Genomic DNA, 27398 nt, shown 5'->3' with positions numbered 1-27398 from the left:
TGTGGAAGGATATAGAGGAAGAGGTAGACCTAAGAAGAAATTAATGGAGTGCGTGAAAGACGATATGGGTAAGAAGGGAGTGAGCGAAGAAATGGTATATGACAGAAGAGTATGGAGGGAGAAAACATGTTGCGCCGACCCCAGGTGACTGGGAGAAGGGCAGGATAATGATGATGATGATGGTAGACTTAAAGAACATACCTGCTTCGCCATTTCCTGAGAGACATCTAGCAAGTTTTTCCCAGGGTAAGGAAGGGTAAAAGGCACGATACCCGACCAGCTCTGTCCCCACATGTCTCCCAGGATGTGGGCTGGTAACGGAGCCGATCTGGAGATTCTCTCAGGACCGTAGGCTTCTCGCAGACGACGACGAACGTAGGCGTGAAGCTGGTCATAAAGGGGCTTGATCTGGAATGATTAAAGGCTTTTTTAGTTTTTATTTCATAAACGTGTAACTATCATGACTAATACGTTAGCTCGTTTATCCACCTTAGGACCAATTGAAGTATGAAATTAATATGACTTATCGAAAGATTTTCACGTCCATACCGGCCTAAAATGTTGATCATTAGAATATCTTTGTATACTTGCCTGCTGCCAGACGTCATCGACCTCCTGCCGCATGTTTGAGGTCTCGTAAGGAAACATCCAGTACGCGGATGCGTCAGTAAAATCTAAAAATAAAATAAAATTACAAAAATGACATTCGTGCGACACATGAGCTTGTTTATGGTCTCTTAATTAAGCTATGAACAAACTTCCTTTTTCTTTTCTGTTAAAATACCTGAGCCAGATTAGATGTAAATGTTGAGATGAGAGACGTTATTTTATTTAAATCAGTTGATTTATAAAAGGTTTACCCGGAAATTATTGCTCGCAGGTAAGATCCAGATGAATTGTAGATTCCTTTAACAATTTGCTGTTAATTCCCACAACTAGTCAACTTACTATTCAATCTGGCTGCCTGATTGGTCAAATCAACCAACTGCTCGTATAAATCCCGTACTCTTCTACCAGTATTCCTCCTCCACTCGGTCCAGATGTGCTGAAGTTCGTCCCAGTCTCTGGAGTGGGACATGATGTACTGCAGCTCCGGTTGGAGATGGAGACCACACTTGAATGGCTCGTTGTAGGCGCAGACCTCGGCAGTATTGTAAACAGCCAGCATGTCGTTTATTATGCGGTTGTACTGAAAAGTGGGTAAGGTAGTAGATGAAATTGCGGTCAGAGGATCCTAAGCTAATATCCTAATAATAATATGTCAGACCAACCAAAGCAGATGGCGTGCCACTGATGAGAACACGAATACCAGAGGCACAACTTGTTACTTACCGCTTACTTCTTTCGACAACTTTATTTGTAGTAGTCGTATGCACTTTTGACCTTCTTTTGTCATCAACTTTCCTGCCTCATAGCCCTAAATACTTTACTGGTGATTCATAGGTGTGTGCCTACCTCTGTGTGTGCTTGCCTACCTACATCTGTTGCAAAACATTCGTAAGTTCCGATCTGAAGGTCTTTGCATTTGGTCCATATTTGTTAGGTAACGTGACCAGCTGCCGAAAACCGAATTTGACCTCGACACTTTGGTTATCCAAGTTTGAGTTGGTCATCTAAGTTAACATAATAACTTACCCTATCCAGTTGATCAGGGGGTAGAGCTGCAGGTCCTATAATAGACAGAAGCCGGAGTTGTCTGAAGGTCGGAAAGTCCCTGATAGCTCCACGAGGTATTTGCTGTGCGGCCTCCCATAGTCCTCGCTGGAACAATGTGTAGCGCTGTTGGGCGTCCAGCTGAAATTAACAGTAAAGTTTAAATTAACACGTCTGTCAAAAGACAATCACGCTAAAGGTTGCCAGCTAACATTTACTGGTGGTAGAACCTCTTGTGAGTCCGCACGGGTAGGTACCACCACCCTGTCTATATCTGCAGTAATGCGTTTCGGTTTGAAGGGTGGGGCAGCCGTTGTAACTATACTGAGAACTTAGAACACATATCACGAGGTTTGTGGCGATATTTACGTTGTAAATGTCTATGGGCTCTAGTAACCACTTAACACCAGGTGGGCTGTGAGTTCGTCCACTTATCTAGGCAATAAAAAAGGTCGTGTTTTATTTTAAACTTATTCTCTATGAAATTTTAAAATAAAGTCAATATAATTGAATAATAACCTATTTGACGGCAGTTAAAATGCACGGATCATTCTTAACAACAACAGCAAGGTTAAGTTTGTCGAGGGACAAGTGACAATGGACGCTACGAGCCTTAACGAGATCACACATCGTCTCCATACACGGTAGTACAAGGTCGCAAATTTTCATTTCACAAGCTCAACGGGAAATTATCATGTGAATTTTTAAGTTAACAGTCAGTATAATATATGAATTCATGGCCCGTCGGAACTGGTCGATTCATGGGAGATATGTATGCTTAAGACTCAATGCTTCCAGTTTAATCTAATTTAGTGGCATACCCTTTTTATTGGGCCGGGAGCTGCACCTCATACAAGGCCCCCACGATTAGGGGACGCGCGGAGTATATAGGACTGGACTGTCCGCAGATGTTTGGAGCGGACTGCGCACCCAAAGATGGTATTTAGGGCCCTACCCATTAAACGACACCTATGCACTCTCGCCCAAGAGTCCTATCCCCCCGGAAATCAGAAGACAGATGGGATAAGGGGTTATCGCAGTCAACACTGAAACTAGACGCGGGGCTCGCCCAAAGAACACCTCTCCAGCCCACCTGGTGTTAAGTGGTTACTGGAGCCCATAGACATCTACAACGTAAATGCGCCATCCACCTTGAGATATAAGTTCTAAGGTCTCAGTATAGTTACGACGGCTGTCCCACCCTTCAAACCGAAACGAATTACCACTTCACGGCAGAAATAGGCAGAGTGGTGGTACCTACCCGCGCGGACTCACAACAAGTTCTACGACCAGTAATTACGCAAATTATAATTTTGAGGATTTGATTTTTATTACACGATTTTTTCCTTCACCTTCCTTAATTAAGGCCATTGATTTTTCAACCACTTACACCATGTGGGTTGTGAGCTCGTCCACCCATATAAGCAATAAGAAAATAATTTAAAAAAAATCAATTCGAAACGAGACTTATTTCAATAGGATGATTCGATTACAAAAACACCAGTTTAATAAAAAAAAATCAATTAACTAAGCTTCTCACTCCAAACGACACTAGCTTCGTGTAATAAAAATCGTGTAAAAAACATCGTGTAATAAAAATCAAACCCGCAAAATTATTATTTGCGTAATTACTGGTGGTAGGACCTCTTGAGAGTCCGCACGGGTAGGTACCACCACCCCGCCTATTTCCGCCGTAAAGCAGTAATGCGTTTCGGTTCGAAGGGTGGGGGAGCCGTTTTAACTATACTGAGACCTTAGAACTTATATCTCGAGGTGGGTGGCGCATTTACGTTGTAGATGTCTATGGGCTCCAGTACCCACTTAACACCAGGTGGGCTGTGAGCTCGTCCACCCATCTAAGCAATAAAAAAAAAGCTCATTCATCATAGAACATCAATTAAAGTTGTTTGTGTAGTGCCAACATTAGGATGATTCATCTGATAACTCCAGATGATGTGATCGTGTGACGTGGTTTGAGAAAATTAATAAAACTTCCTAGAACCTTCACTGTGAGAATCCGTTTTTTTTTTTTTTATTTGAGTAATTGTTTTGAATGCTTTTTTATAAGTCAGATTTTCACAAGTCAGACAGGTGTTGAATGTGAATGCGAGAAAATCACAAACCGAGCGCCATTTTGTGGCGATGTAAGTTCGAGGAATAAAAATTGCATACGATCGAAAGATCTCAATCATCATTCTCCTGCCCTTCTCCCAGTCACCTGGGGTCAGCGCAACATGTTTTCTCCTGCCATACTCTGCTATCATATACCATTTCTTGACTCACTCCCTTCTTACCCATATCGTCTTTCACGCAATCCATCCATTTCTTCTTAGCTCTACCTCTTCCTCTATGTTCTTCCACATTCATAGTTAACATTCTCTCGCCAACCTCATTTTCATTCCGTCTCATCACATGTCCATACCATCCCAAACGCGCACTTCGTATGTTATACGCAAAACGTATATTATAACTATACTGGGACCTTAGAACTTATATCTCAAGATGGGTGGCGCATTTACGTTGTAGATGTCTATAGACTCCAGTAACCACTTAACACGAAGTGGGCTGTGAGATCGTCTTCCCATCTGAGACATAAAAAAAACCTATTCAGACTCTGGTACCCATAACACAGGGAATCCTAAATTGAGACCGGACGACGGTGCGTGATTTATTCACAGCTACTTCTACGATTTATTCTCGCGTTTTTCATTGTCATTATATAATTTACGATTTTTAGAATATTCAGTTACTGTGGTCACGGTTGACAGAACAGTTTTAATTAAAACAGAAGCACTTTAATAACCTTATAGTATATCTGAGCAAAGTAAATTTAACAGGGTCATCGCACTGCAAAAATATTTATTTTTAATTCATTCAATAAAAATATTTTTTACGAAGTTATACCTCATTATGATGATGACCTTAAACAATAAGATGTAACGTATCATTCTCCCACTTTTTTTGGCAATCGACGTAAAAGAATTAATTGTTATGGTTATTATTTGAAACAAAGAAGAAATAATTTTTTAAACAACATTTATTACAGAGAATATGTCTAATGTTTAAAAATAATATACAGTAACCTGTCAAGTAACTGCTTCACGGTAGTAATAGGCATAGGCAGTGGTACCGTTTTTTTTTTCTGGTACGGGGCCGACCCTCCTACGAGGTCCCCGCGCAAAAGGGGCGCGCGGGGTATATGAGACTCAACGAGTAGGCGGTGGTACCTACCCGTGCGGTCTCCACAAGATGCTCTACCAGGTTGTTCCATAGACTTGGAAAAGAGTCAACACTGGTTGACTAACAGCATCCATGGAATGTCCAATGATTATGAAAGATAACAAAGACATCGATGACAATAAAAAAATACTATGAAAATTTTACTGTGAAGATATTCTGCCAAAAAACTTATGTTCCTAAAATTACGTTTTAAACGTCAGCGTCATTACCGGCTGCCTCTTGAAAAATTTACCTAGCTAAATAAGGCATCTTAATGTTAACTTAAAACCTTTCCCTTAACAAAGGCTTGATTCATTAACACGACATTGACTCCGCTTGGGAACTAATTGTTAGATTTTTTTTTTTTTTTTTTTTTTTTTTTATTGCCTTTGTAGGCAGACGAGCATACGGCCCACCTGATGGTAAGTGGTCACCGTCGCTCATGGACGTCAGCAATGCCAGGGGCAGAGCCAAGCCGCTGCCTACCATTAGATCGCATCTTCACGGTTTTTCTCACTTAAAAACGTTCAAGTTCAAATCAACACGATCTTGACGCTTCATCTGTAACATGCCATTAGCAAAAGATTCGCTTTTATTTCAAGAATTCCATTAGAATTCAATTTAAACAAAACAAAAACCTTTTTAAAAAGTAATCTAATCGCGTTTACAATTCCTAATGCGGCGTACAGTTAAAATATAAAAACCCAAATGTCCACGCTTCCTAACCATTATCGGCGCACGAAGCGTAATCGTTTATTACAAAACATTTCAAATTTATCACAAAACAATAAACAACATAGTTAGTGACTTTTTTTCCCTACCTAAGCGCTGTTAGCCGCCTATCTGGGTATTCTAACTTCCTACAGACCGGTAGGTGAGCTCACGGGCTCAACCTGAGATTATTGGTAATACTAGCAAGACCATTAATTTAATTCGCTGAATCTACTACCGGATCAGGCTTGTGGAGAGTAAGTATTAAACGGTAGGCAGCAGCTTGCCTCTCTGAGCTCTGCCTTTCGTATTGCTGATTACCATGAGCGACAGCAACTACTCACTATCTGGTGTTGAAATCTCAAAAGCAGGCACCCATGCTTGTAGCATAATAAATACTTAACAAATGTTCACGAATGACTGAGAATATAGTTAGAGTAATTGGTGCTAATTGAGGGTATTGCAATTTCGGACTCCGCCCGTTTCTGCCGCGAAACAGTCTCGTGCCTATTCGCAGGATTGGCACAGGTTGTCCTATACAGTTGAATTAAGACTTCATGTCTTTAGATTGATGATGGTATTGACATAATAATGTTTATAGTCTTCGCTGACTACTTAACTGTAATAAAAAAAATTGATATCACCTCGTCCATTTTGTGACATTGATTACTGTTCCATAATTGAAATTCAGGTCAGTATCTTTGTTAAAGACGAACGTGTTTGTTGAAAATGAATTAAATTTGAAGCATTCTCCGATAAACAAAATGGCGTAACACAAAACTCACGAAATGGCGGAACTAATTCTAACCTATAAAAGCAGGTTCTTGACCTATAAGGCTTGTGATTATGAGACAAACAGATAATACGTTACTCCAAGGCTTCTCATTGTGTTCGCTTTATCTATAGGCCATTATGTAGTTGGTGGCTCGGTGCATACGTGTAATAGTTTTTTGACCGTATAAAGACGTTTTCTTTGAAATGCTAAGTAGATATATGAAGATGTTACCAATACTAATAGATAAGACGACATTGACAGGTGTTGTACGATTGTCGATATTCTCATCGAAACTGTATTCGTGAATAAATCGAATCGCATATACCACTTTTGAGCAGAAATCGCCTTAAGTTCGACCTGAGGGTTCCAACCCATCTGTCAGTTCTGTTGGAAGTTGAGAGTTCTAATGCTAGTTAGCAGTTGACGCATAGATATTCGTGGAACTCGTTGAAGACTTAGCCCTAACGTCAATTCGTTGATTTTCTTGCAGGATCTTCTCGCGCTTTAGATTAGACTAGATCTAGTCGCTAGGCAGTTGTTGGCAGACATGCCTTGCCTGATGAAGGTGAAATAGCCTCTGGTCTACCAGCTGGCCCTATACAATTAAATTAAAATTGGTGCGCGGGCAACTTGGTACACGCGAAAGAAGTGAAACTTCTTTTGCAGTGTTTAGTATTGTAGTTTTCTTCATTTTCCATGTTTAAGCCAAATTCCTTTTGTAATAGGGAACGCTGTGTATAAGAGAAACGACCTAGTTCGCTTTGGCTTTTCCCTCTCTCGACGGTCGAGTCGATTGCGAGACGCTCGGTGCGCCTAGAGAAGTGTCACTTCTCTGGGCGCACAGACAGACAATTTAATTCCCTAAATTCCCCCAGTGTAATACGAAATAGGCAATCGATACACGATGTTATTCCTTCCTCGTGGAAATTATTCACGAGCACTTCAATCCTCGTCATAGTCCGTCAATTGAAACCAGACTTCCTTCGTCTTGCTCGTAACGCATTAGAACTTTTTCAAAAAAAACCTCAAAGAACAAATCGTTACGTGACATTCTAGATTATCACGTAGACAATCAAAACCTTGAAGGTATTATTTACTTTTTTAACAAAAAAAAAACATGAAATGCGTTTTAAAAGATACTAATACCTTTCTATATGTTATGACATTCTAAAATATAATTTATTCTCTTCCGTATTTCGAAGTACCATTAATAGAGGCTCTCAATTTGTCTCCATACCTACCTACACCTACATCTAATAACGCCTTACAATAATAAAATTATTACTAATTAATTACGAATAGTTTGCAATTTCAAAGGCCTATAAATTTATTATATTTTTATTTTTATATTGCTTAGATAGGAAGACCAACTCACAGCCCACCTGGTGTTAAGTGGTTACTGGAGCCCACAGACATCTACAACGTAAATGCGCCACCCACCTTGAGATATGAGTTCTAAGGTCTCAGTATAGTTACAATGGCTGCCCGGCTCTTCAAACTGAAACTCATTACTGCTTCACGGCAGAAATAAGCAGGGTGGTGGTACCTACCCGTGCAGACTCACAGGAGGTCCTACTACCTATTATTAATTAATCGCTTAGTTAAATAATTAAATTGTTATTGCCGTTATTGTTATTGAAAAATTTTCTTCATATATTTTGTGTTCCGTATTTATGAAAACATATTATTATAACCACCCCAAATGAGTCGCCATAGTTGATCAGATTGACAACATGTAATAAACCTGAATGTTATTCATTTATTAAAGTGATTCAAATTGTAAATTAAAGTTTAATTTACACTCTTCTACTACGCATCCATTTTTAATAAAACAAATTTTCTTTGTAGATCGCTAATATTTTATAATTGCATGTATCCTAATCACATACCAACCTTCGCCTTGTAATCAGCTGTTATGTCACGGCCATTACTGTGACGTCATCGAGCGAGTTTTAAAATTTTTTGGCGCCATTTTCGCTCCATTGAATAATTGCGTCCTACGGTACAGTCGCACGTAAAAATGTGGATTAAACTTAATTTTATTTAATATGTATTGCAAATAATGTTGCCCATTGACCTTGCCATCACCGATTTTTGTTAACACCCGAGCCTGGTAATTTATCTAACTGATCATCTTGAACACCGTGATAGAGAATAGTACTAGCCCATCTTTTCCCGTGACTGTCATAAAATGTGATTATGGGATTCAAAGGAGAATGAATGGCAACATCCTTTGACTAATTTACCACAGTACTGCCATCCCCAAAAAATTAGGTATCTTGGAGGTAAGGCGTATTTTATCCTTGCACGGGAAGAATCACACAGGAATTATCCTGTGTGATTCCACTTAGGTTCCATTAGGAACCGAGACAAAATAGTTCTAACATTAATGCAGTTAACTTATCGTTTTTAGCTCGCAAGTACCACATTGAAAATCCGATTCACTTTACTACACAACAATTCAGTAATTCACAGATCCCACGCGTTCTAAACAGTGCTAATTGATGACAAACAAGTGACCTTAGCCGTTCAGAATTTTTGTAATTCTTAACACCTTGGCTTAAGACTCAGAATTGCTTAAAACCACTATTTGAATAGTTTACTCCGAGAGCTTTTTCCAAAGGCTTCGAAAATTAGTGCTAACGGCTTACGTATACGATTGTACTTTTGTTTGTAAACTTGAACTAGTTTTGCGAGTCTAATGTTTTTGTAACTTGTTTACGACTATCCCTTATATCTTTATCTACAATCTAGATTCCTTAAAGTTTTTTGTGTTCTAATACTTTCTTCTAATTTTTGTTTTCTATTTATTTAAATGCACAAAACAAATCACAATCATTACAGACCCATCTAGCGCTCTTCGCCGATGACACGGCTATCTACTACTCGTATAGGTAGAAGTCGATATTGCATCGGCGACTCCAAATCACAGTAGCCACTATGGGACAGTGGCGCCACTTCCGGAGTGGCTCCGGAAGTGGTGCATTGACATCAACCCCACGAAAAGCACAGCGGTGCTCTTCAATTGAGTCGCCCTCCGAACCACCACCTCGATCCGCCCATTCCCTAATAGGCGCGTTAACACCTCCGCCATTAGCCCCATCACTCTCTTTGGCCAGACCATACCGTGGGCCTCGAAGGTCAAATTAGATATTTGACCTTCACCCTCGACAGAGGGCTGACATTCCGAACCCACATTAAAACGCTACGCGACCGCGCCGACTTCATATCAGGACACATCTATCCTATGATTTTAAAGCGAAGTAAAGTTGTCCCGTCGTAATAAGGTGACACTCTACAAAACTTACACACGCCCCGTTATGGCCTATGCGAGTGTAGTGTTCGCTCACGCGGCCCGCACTAACTTTAAGATCCTTCAAGTCATTCAATCCCGTTTTTGCACGATAGCCGTCGGTGCACCATGGTTCCTAAGGAATGTGGATGTCCATGATGACCTGGAGCTTGACTCAGTTAGTAAGTATTTACAGTCGGCATCATTGCGCTAATTTGAGAAGGCGGCACGACACGAAAACCCCCTTGTCGTAGCCGTTAGACGCAAGAGAATGACTAGCACTAAAATGAATATATATTTACCAAGCGTCGACATAATTATAAATGCTTGCTTATTACATAAAATTTATTTCAAGTTCCCACGGCGCAGTTGAACTTGAAACGACGTCTCACAGCGCTAATTAATTTTGAGACATTAACAGCTTCGCCTTGTCACGATCTGCGTACGAGGAAAAACCGTGTGTTTGTTTTAGTTAATCATAATCACCGCGTTACGCTTTATTCTAAAGGATTTATTGACGGAACTAAAACAATTGAGACACCATTTACATCTGTTTGAAGACACGCTGTGAGTCTGCACTGGTGGTCACCACCACCCCGTCAATTGCTGCCTTGAAGCAGTAATGCGTTTCGGTTTTAACGGTGGGGCAGCCGTTGTACTTACTGTTAAAAAACTGAGATCTTACAACTCATGTCTCGAGGTGGGTGGCGGTATTTATGTTGTAGATGTCTATGGGCTCCGGTTACTACTTGACACCAGGTGGGCCGTAAGTTCGCCCACAAAACTAAGCTTAAAAAAAAAAGGAATAGATTCATGTCTTGAAACCGACTCAGTCCACTGCCGGACATTGGTCTCCTTCAAACCTCGCCAAAAAGATCTGTCCTGTGCTGCACCCATCGGATTCCCGCTACCTTTAACGGGTCATCGGTCCACATTGTGGGAAGCCTACCTACACTAGGTCTTCCAGTACGCGGCTGCCACTAGAGAACTTTTAGGGGCTAATTCTACGAGCACGTACCCTGCCCACTGTCATTTCCACCTGGGAGTCATTTAGGCTGTTGTTTATCGTGGATCTCATACGAATCTCTTAATTTCTGATTTCAGTTTCGCATGGAAACTCTAAGCAAGAGCCCTCTCCGTTGCTCTTTGTGTGACTTTGAGCTTTCTGATAAGGCCAACTGTTTTTTTTTTGAATGAAGGATTACTGGTGTCCCGGAAGGCTTTCCAGTTTCACCAGGACAGATGGGCGAGCTAAGGCTCAGCCAGGAGGGGTTGGCTTAAGATAGAGCGCCTCCGAATGAGACCTCACAACTCAAGAGCAGCTGCTTCGCAAATAAATCTACTACCGGATTATAATGCTGAGAAGATCAACGCCCATTATCAACGACCATAAATACATAGAAATACATAGTGGTCAATGATTCTCATCCATGACACTGCGGTATTTAGCCGTAAGGATTCGACGAATGACCTTTTTTTCCAATATTGAGGTTTTTAATAGATAGGCAGCAGTTAGCAAAATATTCATGTCATTAGCTTTCGGATGTCATCTTATACGTCTACCACGAAAATTGTAAAATATACGATAGGTTGGAAATAATATAACGCCAAATAATTCAAGATTAAGCCGTAAAAGTAGTTTCAGATTGATGATGATACAATCCGTCGAACCAATCTCAATGTCACACCGTGCTGTCGGTACTGATTCTCACAAGCTACCGTGTCTATTGTGGTAAGGACATTCCCACATGTGTCTTGTTGCACCATGCATTGACGATGTATCCGCTGTTTGAGTATTTTTTACAATTTCGTTAATGTTGAGATATGTTTGTTTTTTTTTTATTGCCGGCTTAGGCAGACGAGCATACCGTCCATCTGATGGTGAGTGGTTACCGTCGTTCGTCAGCAATGCCAGGGGCAGAACCAAGCCTACTATTGTCTACCATTTAATACTCCCACAAGCCTCGTTTGAAAAGGAAATGCCATAGCACTCTGGAAATACCGTAGAGGGAAGCACAAAACAATGTCTACGGGAGTGAGAATGCTTGTAAAATAGAAAAAATATATAACTGTTTTTTGTCTGCCTAACTGGCGATAGCCTGGAGAGGCTATTCTCTCTCCACCTTGATTACTGGGCGAATCCACTGGGCTCAGTCTGAGAACTTCTCTGAATCTATCATCGGATCTGAATCGTGACCCAATCAAAAGATCCGGCGAGAAACTCAGTGGTAAAATTAAATATGATAATAAATTTGACGATTAACTTTTATTCTGGACGAGGAACGCTATTTTGTACTTTTTTTTGTTTTTAATGTTTCGCATTGTCCCTTTTGTTAGTGAAAAATAAAGAATACCCTCTCTCTTTCTCTATTTTAAATAGTGACGTCATCATTCAATGCACCATTAAACGTAAGAACACCTTAAAAACTTTGTCACATCGTATTTATGTTACAAATCTCATTTCGGCTTCTCAAACAATTGCGTTCTGCACGATTCAAATTTGATTTTGTTTGCAACGCTATTGTTAGATTTCTGTAAAAGCAGGACGCAGGATGTTACGAGTCAATCATGTCTGATTCACTAATTCTGTAGGAATTGCTAAATCCGTTGGTTTGACATAATGGGAATAGATTCTGACCGGATCTTCTCAGTGGGTCGCGATTCCGTTCTGATCGTAGGACTGGCCAGGGCTAGTGTTAGAACATTCTCTCAGGTTGAGCCCGTGAGATCACGTGCATGCATAGCTGGAATAGTCCCTTATAATACCAGCAAATAATTAGCGGAACCAAAAAGAGATTCTGTTGAATAAAACATATTATCATAATATTATATGATCAATATGCAAATATATTATAGTCCATATTATGCATATTTTTTTATTTTTTTTTGTTATTCTTTTGTTAAAGCACCTACCATGCTTTATCTCTGCACCACCCTATGATCGACTGGAAGAGAATGCGCATGGCATTAAATCCGCCTGTGTACAACTTTTGTTTTGTACATAAAGTATAAATAAATAAATAAAAACTTAATTACAATACAGTCACGCACAAAAAAAAGACTGATTTCAAATAAATAGTTTAATTTTTTTGTTCTCGAATTTGCATAATTGAAGTAACTATATACAAAAAATATTAATCACGAACTGTATAGGCATAGCCAATTCGTTCACACGAAAAATCAGCAGATAAGATCTCATTAGTGAAAAAAACATTATTTGTTATTTTGCATCTATTACACGTACCAACAATGCGATAAAAAAAATAAGGAGTTCACTGACTACAAGGGTTTTTAATAATAATACAAAAACTTTAACCTGCTTCAACAAAACACAATCATCCATATCGTCGAGGGCAATAATAGATAAGCATTATTTAGGATAAATATTGAATAATAAGGAAATATTGGATAGTAAGGAAAAAAATATTGTCATAACTTGATATAATTTATCATATAAATTACATAAATATATAATGTAAATTCAAAATCGCTAACACCAAAAATATTATACCGTGGCATTTTGAAATTGTCGAGATTCGTGGTAAACGTGATAAAGTAATTACGTTCGTCTATACTAGTAATAATATTATAAAGAGGAAAGATTTGTTTGTTTGTTTGTTTCGAATAGGCTCCGAAACTACTGGACCGATTTGAAAAATTCTTTTTCCATTAGAAGCCGACATTGTCCCTGATGAACATAGGCTACTTTTTTTTAATTGTTTTTTTTATTTTATTTTTTTGATTTCATGTGTGTTTTAATGTTTCCGCGAAGCGAGGGCGGGTCGCTAGTATTTTCATCATTTTACAGTTAATTCACTCTTTATCGCATCTTATAACCAATACAATTTTACGTTATCTATATATATATATATATATATATAAATGAATGGCTGTTCGTTAGTCTCGCTAAAACTCGAGAACGGCTTGACCGATTTGGCTAATTTTGGTCTTGAATTATTTGTTTTTAAAAGGTAGATAAATATGAAAATGCTCGGAATTAAATAAAAATAACAATTTTGTTTTTCCTTTGGTGTGTCACCCATCGGACGGATTCCTTCTGTTTGTTTTAAGTTTATATTATACAAAAGTTTAGGTCTTTTGTTTATAGATTGAGGCACTACGAAGTTTGCCGGGTCAGCTAGTTGTCAATAAAAACATTTAAAACATACCTTCAAGAACAACAACACTAAATTTATTAATACGTAATATAGTGGTTTCTTGCTGGTGGTAGGACCTCTTGTGAGTCCGCACGGGTATGTACCACCACCCTGCCTATTTCTGCCGTGAAGCAGTAATGCGTTTCCGTTTGAAGGACGGGGCAGCCGTTGTAACTATACTGAGACCTTAGAACTTATATCTCAAGGTGTGTGGCGCATTTACGTTGTAGATGTCTATGGGTTCCAGTAACCACTTAACACCAGGTGGGCTGTGAGCTCGTCCACACATCAAGGCAATAAAAAAGAAATTAAAAAAAAAAGTGTTTTTCTGTTTCGCTAATTTGTTTTTGAAATAGCTTACTTACATTATTTTTCTACTTAATCGCTGGGTAGCCTAAGAGCCTATACCAGCTACGAATCTAACGGGATCAATCTAAGAAAGTTTCTACCACCAGCCCTAGCAAGAACAGTACTTCTCTGAATCTATCACCAGATCGGAATCGCGACCCAGTGAGAAAAAATCGCGACCCACTGAGAAAATCCGGCTAGGAACTCAATGGGTTGGGCTCAATTGGCCACATTCTTATTGATTTCTCTATTTATAAACACTCGTAATTCCGAGACAACTGCATTATCCTCCAAGAATGACACTTTGTAGTTACTACAACTTGGTCAAAATTCACTAGTAATTATAGGTACATAGTAATAGGTATAATATTCACAAGTAATTATAGGTACATAGTAATAGGTATAATATTCACTAGTAATTATAGGTACCTAGTAATAGGTATAATATTCACTAGTAATTATAGGTACATAGTAATATAAATAATTACAATTTTTTTTTTTCGAATTTCTATTTAGAAAAGTTGCTCCCTGTCTTTGTTGTCACGAAAGCAACAACACAACTGCGAACAAGAAATATTCGTTTTAATTATATCAGCCATCGGAACAATATCGGACGAAAAACTAAGACATTCATTTAAAGTAGGTATAGAAACTACACACAACATTCACACCGGCACTGTTTTTAATAATGTGTGAGAGAAATTAAACTTTCTAAATAGAAAAGGCACGTGTTGTTCTCTCTCGGGTATAGTTTATGGCTTGTATAGGAAATCCGTCATAGAAATGGGCTTATGATGAAGTCGTAGAGGTCAGGTTTCAGCAGTACTGGCTTTGAACTTCCAAGAAAATTGGAAGCGAGGTCACCTTATGCACGAGGCTCCGTAGCAGATAGATGCTCTTAGGAGTATCCATTTTTAAGGTACTTTTTACGGTTTACCTGCAGTCGCACAGACACTTATTTACTGGTGGTAGGACCTCCTGTGAGTCCGCACAGGTAGGTACCACCACCCAGCCTATCTCTGCCGTGAAGCAGTAATGCGTTTCGGTTTGAAGGGTGGGGCAGCCGTTGTAACTATACTGAGATCTTAGAACTTATATTTCAAGGTGCGTGGCGAATTTACGTCGTAGATGTCTATGGGCTCCAGTAACCACTAAACACCAGGTGGGCTGTGAGCTCGCCCACTCATCTAAGCAATAAAAAAATAATAATAATATAACTCTATATTTAAAAATTAATAATTAATATTAAAGAGCTTTGCTTTTTAAACGTTTGCGATAAATAGCTCTCTGTCCACCTGACGTATTGCAAACAAGCGTGATTAAAAAAAATTGTAAAATAACACTAGAGACAAATAAAGAATATTAACGTATTTTCAATTTAATCACAGACTAACAGAGCAACAAAAGTTTGACAATAAACAGAGAGTTATGTGTGTGTCAAAAACATGCGTTGAGCTTTTTTTATTGATTTAATGTATTGTTAAGGCATAATTTAAAAAAAATCACCATTCTGTACTCCTTCGCTATATTCTCTATAAGTGTGGGAAATTTCATACTCCTCCGTCCGCGCAATTTTCGTAAAAAGGGATACGTACAAAGTTTTTGCTTCACGTATTAATAATAACACTTATTTTTCTCATGATGTATTATAAAATATGACGCGTCACCGCAAATCTGTTCCTTCATTGTCCGTTTGATAGTAATCTCGGAAGGCGAGTACCAGCGCTAACGATAATTACTGCCGATGAATTCGTATGAAATGATGTAAACAAAAAAAAAGTTATGTGAAAATTAAAGCTGCTTTAATTACGAGACAGAATGTGTGAGGTTAAACTCTAAATGCTTATAGAGATTTTTATGCGTTCAGACATTTTATGTGACCACTGCTTTGTGAGGATTTCAGTAATTTCAATACATATCGATGTCTCGTATGTGATAGAACATATGATAGAATTCGGGCAATACGTTCGAAGAGAATTTATTCTAGAGTTGGGTACGTGGGAAACATGATCTCTGAAAATGCGCTAGGAATGGGTTGATTTCTATCCATTAATGACTGGTAGATATGACGATTGGGAACCATCATAATGCGGATAATCTCTGAATTAGATAGTAAACTTAATCAGAGTTAAATAAAATATAATATTTAAGACGACTCGCGTAGACCATCGAAAAACTAAATTATTTATTTACAAGACACGTCCTAAACTCTTCTGAACTTTTATTGCTGAGAATTTTTTGAATAGGCTCATGAACCGTTGTCGAGGGGTGACCAATACGGAAAGTTATAGGTCTATGTCGCTACCCACCTTGACACATGAGTTCGAAGTCTCAATTGTATGAAGACAAGCTTCTCTGTAGAAATAGGCATATACGCGTGTACCACAAACATGATACCTCCAGTGAAATTTGGTACTGAACATCCAGCTCTTTCTGCTCTTTTTACATTACAACTTATTATTTTATTTTATTTACTCATTTAGTTGCACTAACAAAGTGATCATCAATATTACAATTAACTCAAACTCCAATCATAAACATTGACAAATTGACAATAAGTACATGACAGATGCCACCTCAATTATAGGGGCTACATGATTATAGCCTACGAATAAATAGGCTTATTATTTATTCGTAGGTTATAGCATTGTTATAGGCGCAATCGACAGTGCAATAATTGACAACATCTTGAAATTAGATGAGGAAGAATAATAGAATAAAAATAAAATGAATTATTTTAAGAAATATGAATATTATATTATGAGGTAAGGTTGTCAATTTCTTCTTTCTTTCCTTCTACAGAAGAGATCATTTTTCAGAGATTTTTGGTAGGCAGCGGCTTGGCTCTGCCCCTGGCATTGCATGGGCAACGGTAACCACTCACCGTGGGCCGTATGATCGTCTGCCTACAAGGGCAATAAAAAAATCCATCCAAGCCGTGGCCCTTGCCATAGAAGATAGAATATTGTATAGAATCTTAGAGCAGAATTTAAAATTTTTAAAAGCCATCTTCCCGCGACCTCGGGAATCCTTTAAACGGTTTAAATGGTTAAAATCCCTCAAATATGTTCCTGGACCCATTAACACCACGACGTGAACACGGAAGCACGAATACTTTGTCAACAGTAGTTGTTAATAACTTCTTACATCATTTAACTAAATTATAACTTGCGTAATTACTGGTGGTAGGACCTCTTGTGAGTCCGCACGGGTAGGTACCACCACCCTACCTATTTCTGCCGTGAAGCAGTACTGTGATTATAATTCGATTTAAAGGGTGAGGCAGCCGTTGTAACTATGTACTCAAGATGGGTGGCGCACTTACGTTGTAGATGTCTATGGGCTCCAGTAACCACTTAACACCAGGTCGGCTGTGAGCTCGTCCACAAATCTAAGCAATAAAAAAAAAACTTTTCAAAAGAATCGAAAAAGATTTTCATTCATATTTTCTTACAATTCATTTTATCAGTCTATTGTAAAGTACATAGCTTTTATGTTTTGATGATGTATGGAAGATATAATCACTCACCGCTGCATGCTGTGTTTCATCATTGACGTTTGTTTCGAAGTTCCACTGCGCTGCGACGTTATTGGTGCATTCCTTCGAAGCCTGATCGTCAGCCTGTGCCAGAAAATCTCTGACCTGCTGCAAGTTCACTTGGCGGTATCTATCATCAATACTATTTACATCCCCGCCCCGATTGAAATCATACGGATTAGTTCCTACGTAGTTCGGGTCGTTCCTGACAAAGTTGGGGTCGTTTCTTCTGAAGTTCGGATCACTGTTAATGTCAATTCTGTCGTCTCCGTTACTTTCGTCATAAGGTCGGAGCGTAGAACTAGGGTTTCTGCTGTTATAGTCAACATTCGGATACCCATTGTTGCTTATATCCGGACTTATTCCGTTGAACGGGGTGGAGGAAACTTGGTAAACTCCAGGCGTGCTGGTAGGACTCGGTCTCGCAGTGCTGAACTGATAATTCCTGTCAAACTGATTCCCGGGAGAATTGAGAGACGATGGAGTACTAGATAGGCCATAGCCGCTTTGAGAAGTACTGGGAATCGGCGGTAGGTCTAACTGCGGAACGCCGATAGCGCAATAGATAAAGCACAAAACCAGGCCAAGCTGCACCCATGATAGGGAAAACTTCCTAGTGAGACAGGCCATTTTTACCTGGCCGATAAGCTGGCCTAATTTAACGCGTTGCTGATTCAATGGAGCGTTGTGCTCGGTTGGTATCGCGTCGCGGACTGGCGTTACCTATGAACCCGCCGTGAGAATCGCCTCTGTTTGAAGCCGCGTCTCGGTGCACAATGCACGGTCGACCACTATGAATTGCTTTTGTTTGGATCAAGTTCAATTTGACTCTTTGTTGACACGTATTCGGGAGGGTCGTTTGCGCTTTTTTTGGTATCGACGAAGGTCACGTGTTAGCACGATTTAGCAACAGATTTCATGTGTAGGAGGATGCCTATGGATCGGTAAAATTTTCGCACTCACCAATAGGGTAAGAAGCTACCTTACGTCTTAATAACTGTTGGTCGCTGCTTGGGTATATTTTTGGTATAGGTATTTACAATTGAAAATCATATGGTATATTCATAATACATATCGCACATACGGTGCTATAAAGCCAGTCACTTATGCAATTTTTGTTAACACTGCACTGAGTATGAGTATGAGATACATTTTTTAATAGTTATTAGTGAGACGAGAGAGATGTTTGCTTTTGCTGATGAAGTTTAAAGGTGTAGTTTAATTATTATTTTGTTTCTATAGTCTAGCAGAACTATATAAACTAGAGGTCCCGGCAGTAGTCGAAATTCGACTATAATTAATTGGAATTGTAAGTTTGTACACTATTATGATTGTAATTTATACTTCTATAATCACAAATTTCGCCAAGAATATAAAAAAAAACTATAAAAAATATTAACAAAGACAAACAATATTTAATCTATTCTCAATTTGACAACAGACGTCAAGAACAAAAGTTTGACAATAAATAGTATGAATGCGTGTGTGCGTCAAATACATGGTATGTAGTGTGTGTAATGTTTTCTTTATTGATTTAATGTATCTTTTATGCATTATTTTAAAAAAATATTAGCATTGTGCACTCCTTCTCTATATTCTCTGTAAGTGTGGAAAATGTCATACTCCTCCGTCCGCGCAATTTTCGTAAAAAGGGATACAAAGTTTTTGCTTCACGTATTAATATATAGATAAGATGTTGAATTTTCCAACGTTTCTCATGAAAAATTGCATAATTTGCATAAGTGACGCTATCGCACCGTATGGGCGATATATCAAGGAGAAAAAGGCTATTTAGGTTCAGCGATATTTAACTTTGTAATTAAAGATGTGTTTTATTAGGTATTAGCAATAATAGTTCGATGTATTCAATTGAACTTCAATTAAGTTTACTCCCTTGAAATAGCTGAAGTTTTTTTTTTGTTACTATATTTTTCCAAATTTAGACCTTAAATGGCTCTCCTGTAAAGTTGCAAAAATGTCGCTTAAACCAAACAGCCTTTCACTCGTTAACATAGTTAGTAATAGTAATATCTATAGTAGTACATTTATAGTTACTAGAAGTCCCGCAGTAGTCGAAATTCGACTATAATTAATTGGAATTGTAAGTTTGTACACTATTATGATTGTATTTTATACTTCTATAATCACAAAATTCGCCAAGACTACACTATAAAAAAAAATTAACAAAGAAAAACAATATTTAATCTCAATTTGACAACAGACGTCAAGAACAAAAGATTGACAATAAATAGTATGCATGCGTGTGTGCGTCAAATACATGGTATGTAGTGTGTGTAATGTTTGCTTTATTGATTTAATGTATCTTTTATGCATTATTTAAAAAATAATTAGCAATGTGCACTTCTTCTCTATATTCTCTATAAGTGTGGAAAATTTAATACTCCTCCGTCCGCGCAATTTTCGTAAAAAGGGATACAAAGTTTTTGCTTCACGTATTAATATATAGATATTGTAAATACGACCAAAATCCGCAACAAGAGAAACCGAAGCATTATTTTTTTATCTTAGACTACTTAACTGCGATAACAAAGAACCATGGCTATATTGACGGTCAGTATATCTGTTAGATATTCGATATTCCAGATCTGGGTGTGTTTGATTTTGATATTTAAATGCGAGTTTTCCGTATTCAAACTATTTCGTAGTATTGCTACGAATTAATAAACAATATTCTTCACAACCCGTACCTATCTTTAGTCGATCACAATAAGCCATTACTTGTTTAGCCTTGACAAAAACAATTGCACGCTTCATTGCCTTTTGTATCAATTAATATAACTTAGAATAGTTACACTTAAACGCAAGTTATTTGTAATCAATCTCTGAGTTGATTTAAGCTTGACCGTTTATCTTATTAACTGTGACAATTAATTTATTTTGTACACTTGTATTACTGTCTTTATCTTCAATTTTTGTTGCTGAACAGATTGGGTCACGCTCCATCCAATGATAAATACTATTAGAGCCCCTGAGCACAACAACGTGTATGATCCACATTGAGATATTAGGTCTTATCATTATCGTATAGCAGCTGTCGTTGAAAGTAGAATGTAAGACCGCTTCTTCGGTCCTAAGTGACGCCAGTCGACACGTGCTAACCCTGATATACCCTAATGCCGATTACTGATGTTTATAAATTTCGCGAATTTATTTCCTTAAGATCCACCCATTTTTGTATTTCAATAGGATAATTAATAATAGCCGAATAGCCGACTTGAAATCTGTAATAAAACACGGACGACAACGGACCTTGTGACCTACAAGAATAAATTACTTCTTATAACAAAAGTATTTGTTTTAAACTCGTCACATTAAGAACGTCCATGCGTATGATGATAAGAGCGAAAGCGAAGCGATAAGGCACTAAGGAATTACTTCGAAGACAGAAAACACTCCATAACTGCGTGCTGTAAAAACATTAGATACAATTGAATATGCAATTTCGAAAAGGGCACATGTCGCATATTTTGTCAAATACGTTTTTTCATATACATGTAGTTTTGAGGCTTACCTACACCCATTTTATAATAATTCCAGTAATTTTCAATTGCTAATTAACACTAAAATATATCTCAAAAGCTAATATTTTAAATTTTACACTGCTTTAGAAAATAATCATTTTTTTTTTCATTTCCTGAACATTTTACATTTTCAGAGATGTGCCCTTTTCGAAATTGCATATTCAATTTAAATCAGCGGTAAAAGTAGGCGTTAAGTGGCAAGGCAAGGCACTGATTCGAAAAAGGTTTGGCTTTGACAGCCTGTGCAATACACACACCCGATCCTGTAGACCGAATGATAAACAGTCGACGTCGCCCTAAGCAAGTCATTACGGATCCTCCCGATCCATTAACAGGGCTTTTAGTTACCTCAAGCACCGGTCACCGTCCTCGCCGCACCCGTCACTTGCGACCAAGGGCTCGATGAGTAAATTAACCCATAGACACAGCCCACTGAGTTTCTCGCTGGATCTTCCCAGTGGGTCGCGTTTCTGATCCGGTGGTAGATTCTGCGAAGCACTGCTCTTGCTAGGGACAGTGTTAGCAATTCCCCCGATTTGAGCCTCCTGAGCTTGCCTACTAGCTCGGCGAATCTAGAATAACCAATCGAGGTTACTAGAATAGGTAAGAAAAAAACATGTGCAATACAATAAAAGCTTCCGCTCCATGTCTCTATGAGAGTGGCGGAAAACACGAAATTATTATAATATGTTCTACGTGCCGATCTATATATGAGTCGACTATTATCAAAGCCGGCAATCTGACTTTTGGACAATGATTGGTAAATCAGAAAAACGAATTATTGACTTTGTATTCCATTGGCAGTCACAAAACTCTTCGAAACGACATCTTAGATAAATAACAGGTTAACTATTAACCTTTATTTAATGCAGGTTTTGAACCGTATTCTTTGAAGGAGACGATTATATTCAAATCAATCTGTATTGACATTTCAATAATTTTTTTTTGTCCAAATGCACAGATTGCCACCTTTGATAATAGACGACTCATATAACAGCCATAGCAAAGGACTAGATAAAGTTACTTCAGAGGCATTGGTGCTGAGGTTACAAAAGCCGCGTGTTTTCCTAAAATTCCATTCAAAAATGTGTTAATTGTCAAACGTTGTTAAAGTACGGCGCACAAGAGTGTAAAGGCATTTTTGCGCAACCCGTAAGTGTACCGATGCGTTAGATAACAGACCGTATCGCTGAGAAAAAACCCCCTGTTGAAATAGTGTGTGCTCGACTTAAAATACCATTTCAACTAAAACCAATTGGGTTACTAATGTGACGGCATATGTGTAAACAGTATGTGTAAACTCCGGTTTGGTGGATGAGACGGTCGTGGACCCGTTGGACGATACACCAAAACATTTAATACAACATTAGAAACTCGTCTTCAAAAGTCGGAAGGGCTCGTACACCGGAAGTCGGTACACCAATAACAGGCACCAATCAGGTAGGCAACGGCTTGGCTCATGGCATTGCTGAAGTCCATAGGCAACGCTAACCACTCACCATCAGGTGGGCCGCAAGATCAGTTTCCTACAAGGGCAATAAAACAAAACACAGACATGGATGTGCCAACTCCTCTGGTGGTCTAAATGTGAAGTTAATTTTCAAAAATCCTATGCTTATTCATAATGGTCCCTCGGTATTTCGTGGAACTTTTAACATACACCAGCTTCTTAGATATATATTCTTACAGGTTAACAGAATATTCATTATAACTGAAGAAACTACAGTAAAAGATTAAACTAAACAGGAAAAATGATTGAGACACACTACGAACCATGGCGGGGTGGCTGCGAAAATGTTATCTACATAAAGCTGTTACAACTACTTTTAATTATTTATGGAACTTATACAACTACGTGAAAATCCTTAACCAAAACCCCATTTAACGAGTGCGTGCACCAAGCCTCAGTTCGCGAGTTATGGAGAGCAGCTGCCAAGACTTAAATAAACAAGGATTCTACATGACCACGACCGCTCTGCCAAGAGTAGCCGACTATGATGATGATACAATCGTCATTTACTTTTCGTTTTTGTGTTGTGATATTAAGACGATACAAAAATTATTAAGTCGACGTCTTTGAAATATTATTATTACTGGTGGTAGGACCTTTTGTGAGAATGCGCGGGTGGGTACCACCACCCTGCCTAGTTCTGCCGTGAAGCAGTAATGCGTTTCGGCTTGAAGGATGAGGCAGCCGTTGTAACTATACTCAAGACCTTAGAACTTTTATCTCAAGGTGAGTGGCGCATTTACGTCTTAGATGTCTATGGGCTCCAGTAACCACTTGACATCAGGTGGGCTGTGAGATCGTCCACACATATAAGCAATAAAAAAAATTAGAATAGAAATTAATCAGATTAATCAGAATTAATCAAAAACGAATAACATTGAATTATAGAAATTAATCAGAAACTAATAACATTGGGTTGAAACTATTCCGTCTCAATAACTAAATCAATATTTTTTTTCAAGATGATTTCCCTCATACGCATCAATCAACGCGGTTGATGTTAATGGGCTCCGGTTACCGCTTAATACCAGGACGGGCTATGAGCTAGTCCACCCATATTTGCAATGAAAAAAAATTGCGATAGAAGACTTGAAAATATTCATATGTGTGTGTATTTCGAGTGAGTAATAAATGCATCAGATATAACAGAGTCAGAAAGTGAAGGAAGTATTAAAACGTATTCCATCTACGAATAGCCGGACTACAATCTTTCGCTCATTTTAGTAAAAAAATAAAATAAAATCATCAGCTCTATATAGATGTATAATCGTCATTGTAGCAAAGAACGCAAGTTTCCTATTGTCCCAGTTCCACCGTGGGAATTAGACGCATACATACGTAATTATATATATTTAAATTCACAACAGTCTGCACGGGTACTCGTTGTTTATTTACAGTGAATGACTCAAATATTAATAGCTTTATAGCATATAATTATGTTTATAGTATTATATTATAAGGTAGTAAAGTATGATGGGGCATGATAGAGGGTACAAGACCGCGCGGCAGATCACCGTTACGATGGACCGACCAAATAAAGGCAGCTCTAAACGGTGCCGTTAACGAGCGCACAAGAAGGGCCGCGGTACGCGAGGAATGGCGACGTCTGGTGAAGCGCACCACCAACCGAAGTGATGACCACGACCACTCTGCCAAGAGTGCATACGACTGAGAAGAATGAGAAGAAAGTATGATGCTTGCCTGCCAATGAGCTATTACAATTAACGAATATAATTTTCAAGGTTGTCATGAGTAGTGAACTTTTATAATGTCTTACTTGATCCTTAGAAGATTTTGTGTCTGTGATTTTCATTAATTTCTGATCATCGTTCAAAAGAGTTTGCTAACAGTAACAAAAGTTAACAGTCTATAGACATATTTGTCGGGATACCTATTGATTAAAAAATCAATTGGTTTTTCTTGCTTGACACCCACAGTGTATGAGGAGTAATTTTCAATTCTGGTGTGGATGGATGTTTTGGACACTTCGATCCTTTAATTGTTATGATGTCTTAACTCCAGGCACCAGCAAAACACAGGTTGGTCGTCAACTAGCGTGATTTTTGACATTGGATTGACCTTAGGACCCGCGATTAAACGTATGGCATGTGACCACTGGGTCAGAAGCGCATTAAAACTGTAATTGACCTTGACTAAAGGCAGTTAAGATTAAAAATCGTATTTGCCCTGTCGCAAGGTAAATTGTTTTCACAAAATTAAATTTACATACAAATATAACTTTTATTTACAATCTAAATTACTGTATTGCATATGCTGCCAAAATGCACAGAGGTTGATATTGTTTTTAGGCAGAAATTACAACGGGTGCATTAGTCGACAAAAACGTGTGTCTGTGAGTCTTTATGTGTGATTCAGAGAAGGTATCCTTGTCGTAAAATAAAAGTTGTAAAAATAATATTCTAATTAAGTAAGGGAATGTGATTTAACAGCAGTACTCTTTCGAGTTACTTCGGTGAAAGGGTCGTAAGGTTATTTTCTATTTCTCCTTTTTTGATAACAGTTATCAAATTGACGCATGAACTGCATTTTAGTTTAAAATTTCGGCCTTAATCTACCATGTAAAGATTATCCATATTAGTATGAATTTTTTATACCACCGTAATAAATAACATAGGATGATTTTAGTGCCCCCGTTCTCAAGGCGATTGTCGCTAAGAAATGTCGCTGAGGTTTATTCGCTTTGAAAATTCATCAAACTTATGTAGCTATCTATAATATAATCTGGGAAACTTTCATACAGAAAATCAAATACGACCATAGTGAGAGGAAACGCGAAGTAAACCGATTATTTTTTGAAGCAGCTAACATTAAAGATTGGTGTTAAATTACGTTGTCATATCATTATTTTAATAGTGTTGGTTCTATTACCCGCACGGTCGCCCGCAAATCAACGAAGAACGCAGCAAGGTCATCCGCGACCAGGTGTCCTTTGTGTAAACTCACCGTAAAAAGTACGGTATAGAAATAAATATAATATTATTATGATTTATGTGGCTAAGATACCGATTTTATTTGCGATGAAAAAGTCTTCATGGCCTATACAATTTCATTAGTTATGTAACTATGTCGTGGTATATAAGCTGGTTCTATTGCCGTCCTGGTAGTAACGTCATTACGGATCCTCCCGATCCATTAACGCTGCTTTTAGGTACCAAAAGTACCGGTCACCGTCCTCGCTGAAGCCGTCGCTTGCGACGAAGGGCTCGACGAGTGAATTAACCCATAACAGCCCACTGAGTTTCTCGCCGGATTTTCTCAGTGGGTCGCGTTTCCGATGCGGTGGTAGATTCTGCGAAGCACTGCTCTTGCTAGGGCTAGTGTTAGCAACACTCCGCTTTGAGCCCCGTTAGCTCACCTACTAGTTCGGTGAATCTAGAATATTCTATCGAGGCTACTAGAATAGGTAGGAAAAAAATTTAAAATAAGTCCTGGTAACGACGCAGCTATGTTCCTAATATGTAGTTAATGGTAATTCGCGACGTGGAAGCGGCAATGTACCACAAATAGGATCCGTTAAATCGATAATAGAAATTATTTTTTTATCTGCTTATAAGTTGTTATTGCAATGAAGAGTTTTTCAAACCTAATGAGGACTAATTTCGAAATCGTCGTGGCCTAAATGATAAGGCGCCCGGTGCATTCGTATGTCATGTAGCGATTCATCGGTGTTCGAATCCCGCAGGCGGGTACCAATTTTTCCAACGAAATACGTACTTAACAAATGTTCACGATTGACTTCCACGGTGAAGGAATAACATAGTGTAATAAAAATCAAACCTGCGAAATTATATTTTGCGCAATTACTGATGGCAGGACGTTTTGAGAGTACGCACGGGTAGGTACCACCACCCTGCCTATTTCAGCCATGAAGCAGTAATGCGTTTCGATTTGAAAGGTGGGGCAGCCGTTGTAACTATACTGAGACCTTAGAACTCATACCTCAAGGCTATCTTTCTTTTTATACGCGGCAGAAATAGGTCAAGAATGGTACCTACCCGAGCAGGCTCACAATACGCCTAACCACCGGTGTTATTGTTGGAGATTTCCATTTAACGAAAGTTGTGTCATAAAAGTCATGGTAGCTAGTTGAGTCATTTCCCCCCATTGTTGCGTTAGCGTTTGATTGGATATGCTCCGGCCTATTTGGATTATTGTCGAGCTCATTACCTTTAAATGTTGTTAGAATTTCATTTGGATTAATCGATTTCTTTAATTTACTGTTATCTATTGGAATTAAAAAGACTGTTGTATTTTTTTTTGTCCTTGTAGGCAGACGAGCACACCTGATGGTGTTTACCGTCGCCCATAGACTTCAGCAACGCCAAGGACACAGCCAAGCCGATGCCTACCGCTTAATACTCTCCACAAGCCTCTTTTAAAGAAGGATGTTGTATAGTTAATATAGGTTGTATAGTTAATAGAAGGATGTTGTATAGTTAATATGTCCATAATTTGCTACAGTCAATAATAAACCTTGGCTACCTATGTTTGTTGTAAGTTGTTGATACTATAGGTATACTAAGTTAATGTTTATTTAAAAATGTATTATCAAATTAAATTCTTCTTTTTATTCGGTTAGACAATAGACTTCATCCGATGCGATTATTGCAACTGTCGAGTTTATAAAATTCA

General features: G+C 38.4%; 2 protein-coding genes across 2 annotated transcripts in view; both read right to left on the bottom strand.

Moving 5' to 3' along the window:
• LOC134199405 (angiotensin-converting enzyme) overlaps positions 1-18820 on the bottom strand; it is a 189938-nt gene extending 171118 nt beyond the window's left edge. The window contains exons 1-5 of the mRNA XM_062670238.1: positions 17685-18820; positions 1636-1794; positions 949-1189; positions 592-674; positions 202-408 (exon numbers count right to left, since the gene is read on the bottom strand). Coding sequence (XP_062526222.1) covers positions 202-408; positions 592-674; positions 949-1189; positions 1636-1794; positions 17685-18323 — 1329 coding nt within the window. The 5' untranslated portion in view covers positions 18324-18820. The remainder of the gene's footprint in view (positions 1-201; positions 409-591; positions 675-948; positions 1190-1635; positions 1795-17684) is intronic.
• Positions 1-27398, bottom strand: part of NimB (nimrod B) — a 660573-nt gene that overhangs the window by 241871 nt on the left and 391304 nt on the right. The window lies entirely within an intron of this gene.

Source organism: Bombyx mori, chromosome 9, assembly GCF_030269925.1.
Source record: "Bombyx mori chromosome 9, ASM3026992v2".
NCBI classification, from domain to species: domain Eukaryota; kingdom Metazoa; phylum Arthropoda; class Insecta; order Lepidoptera; family Bombycidae; genus Bombyx; species Bombyx mori.
The sequence above is the reverse complement of the archived record's forward strand: the minus strand, read 5'-3'. Positions and strand labels throughout refer to the sequence as shown.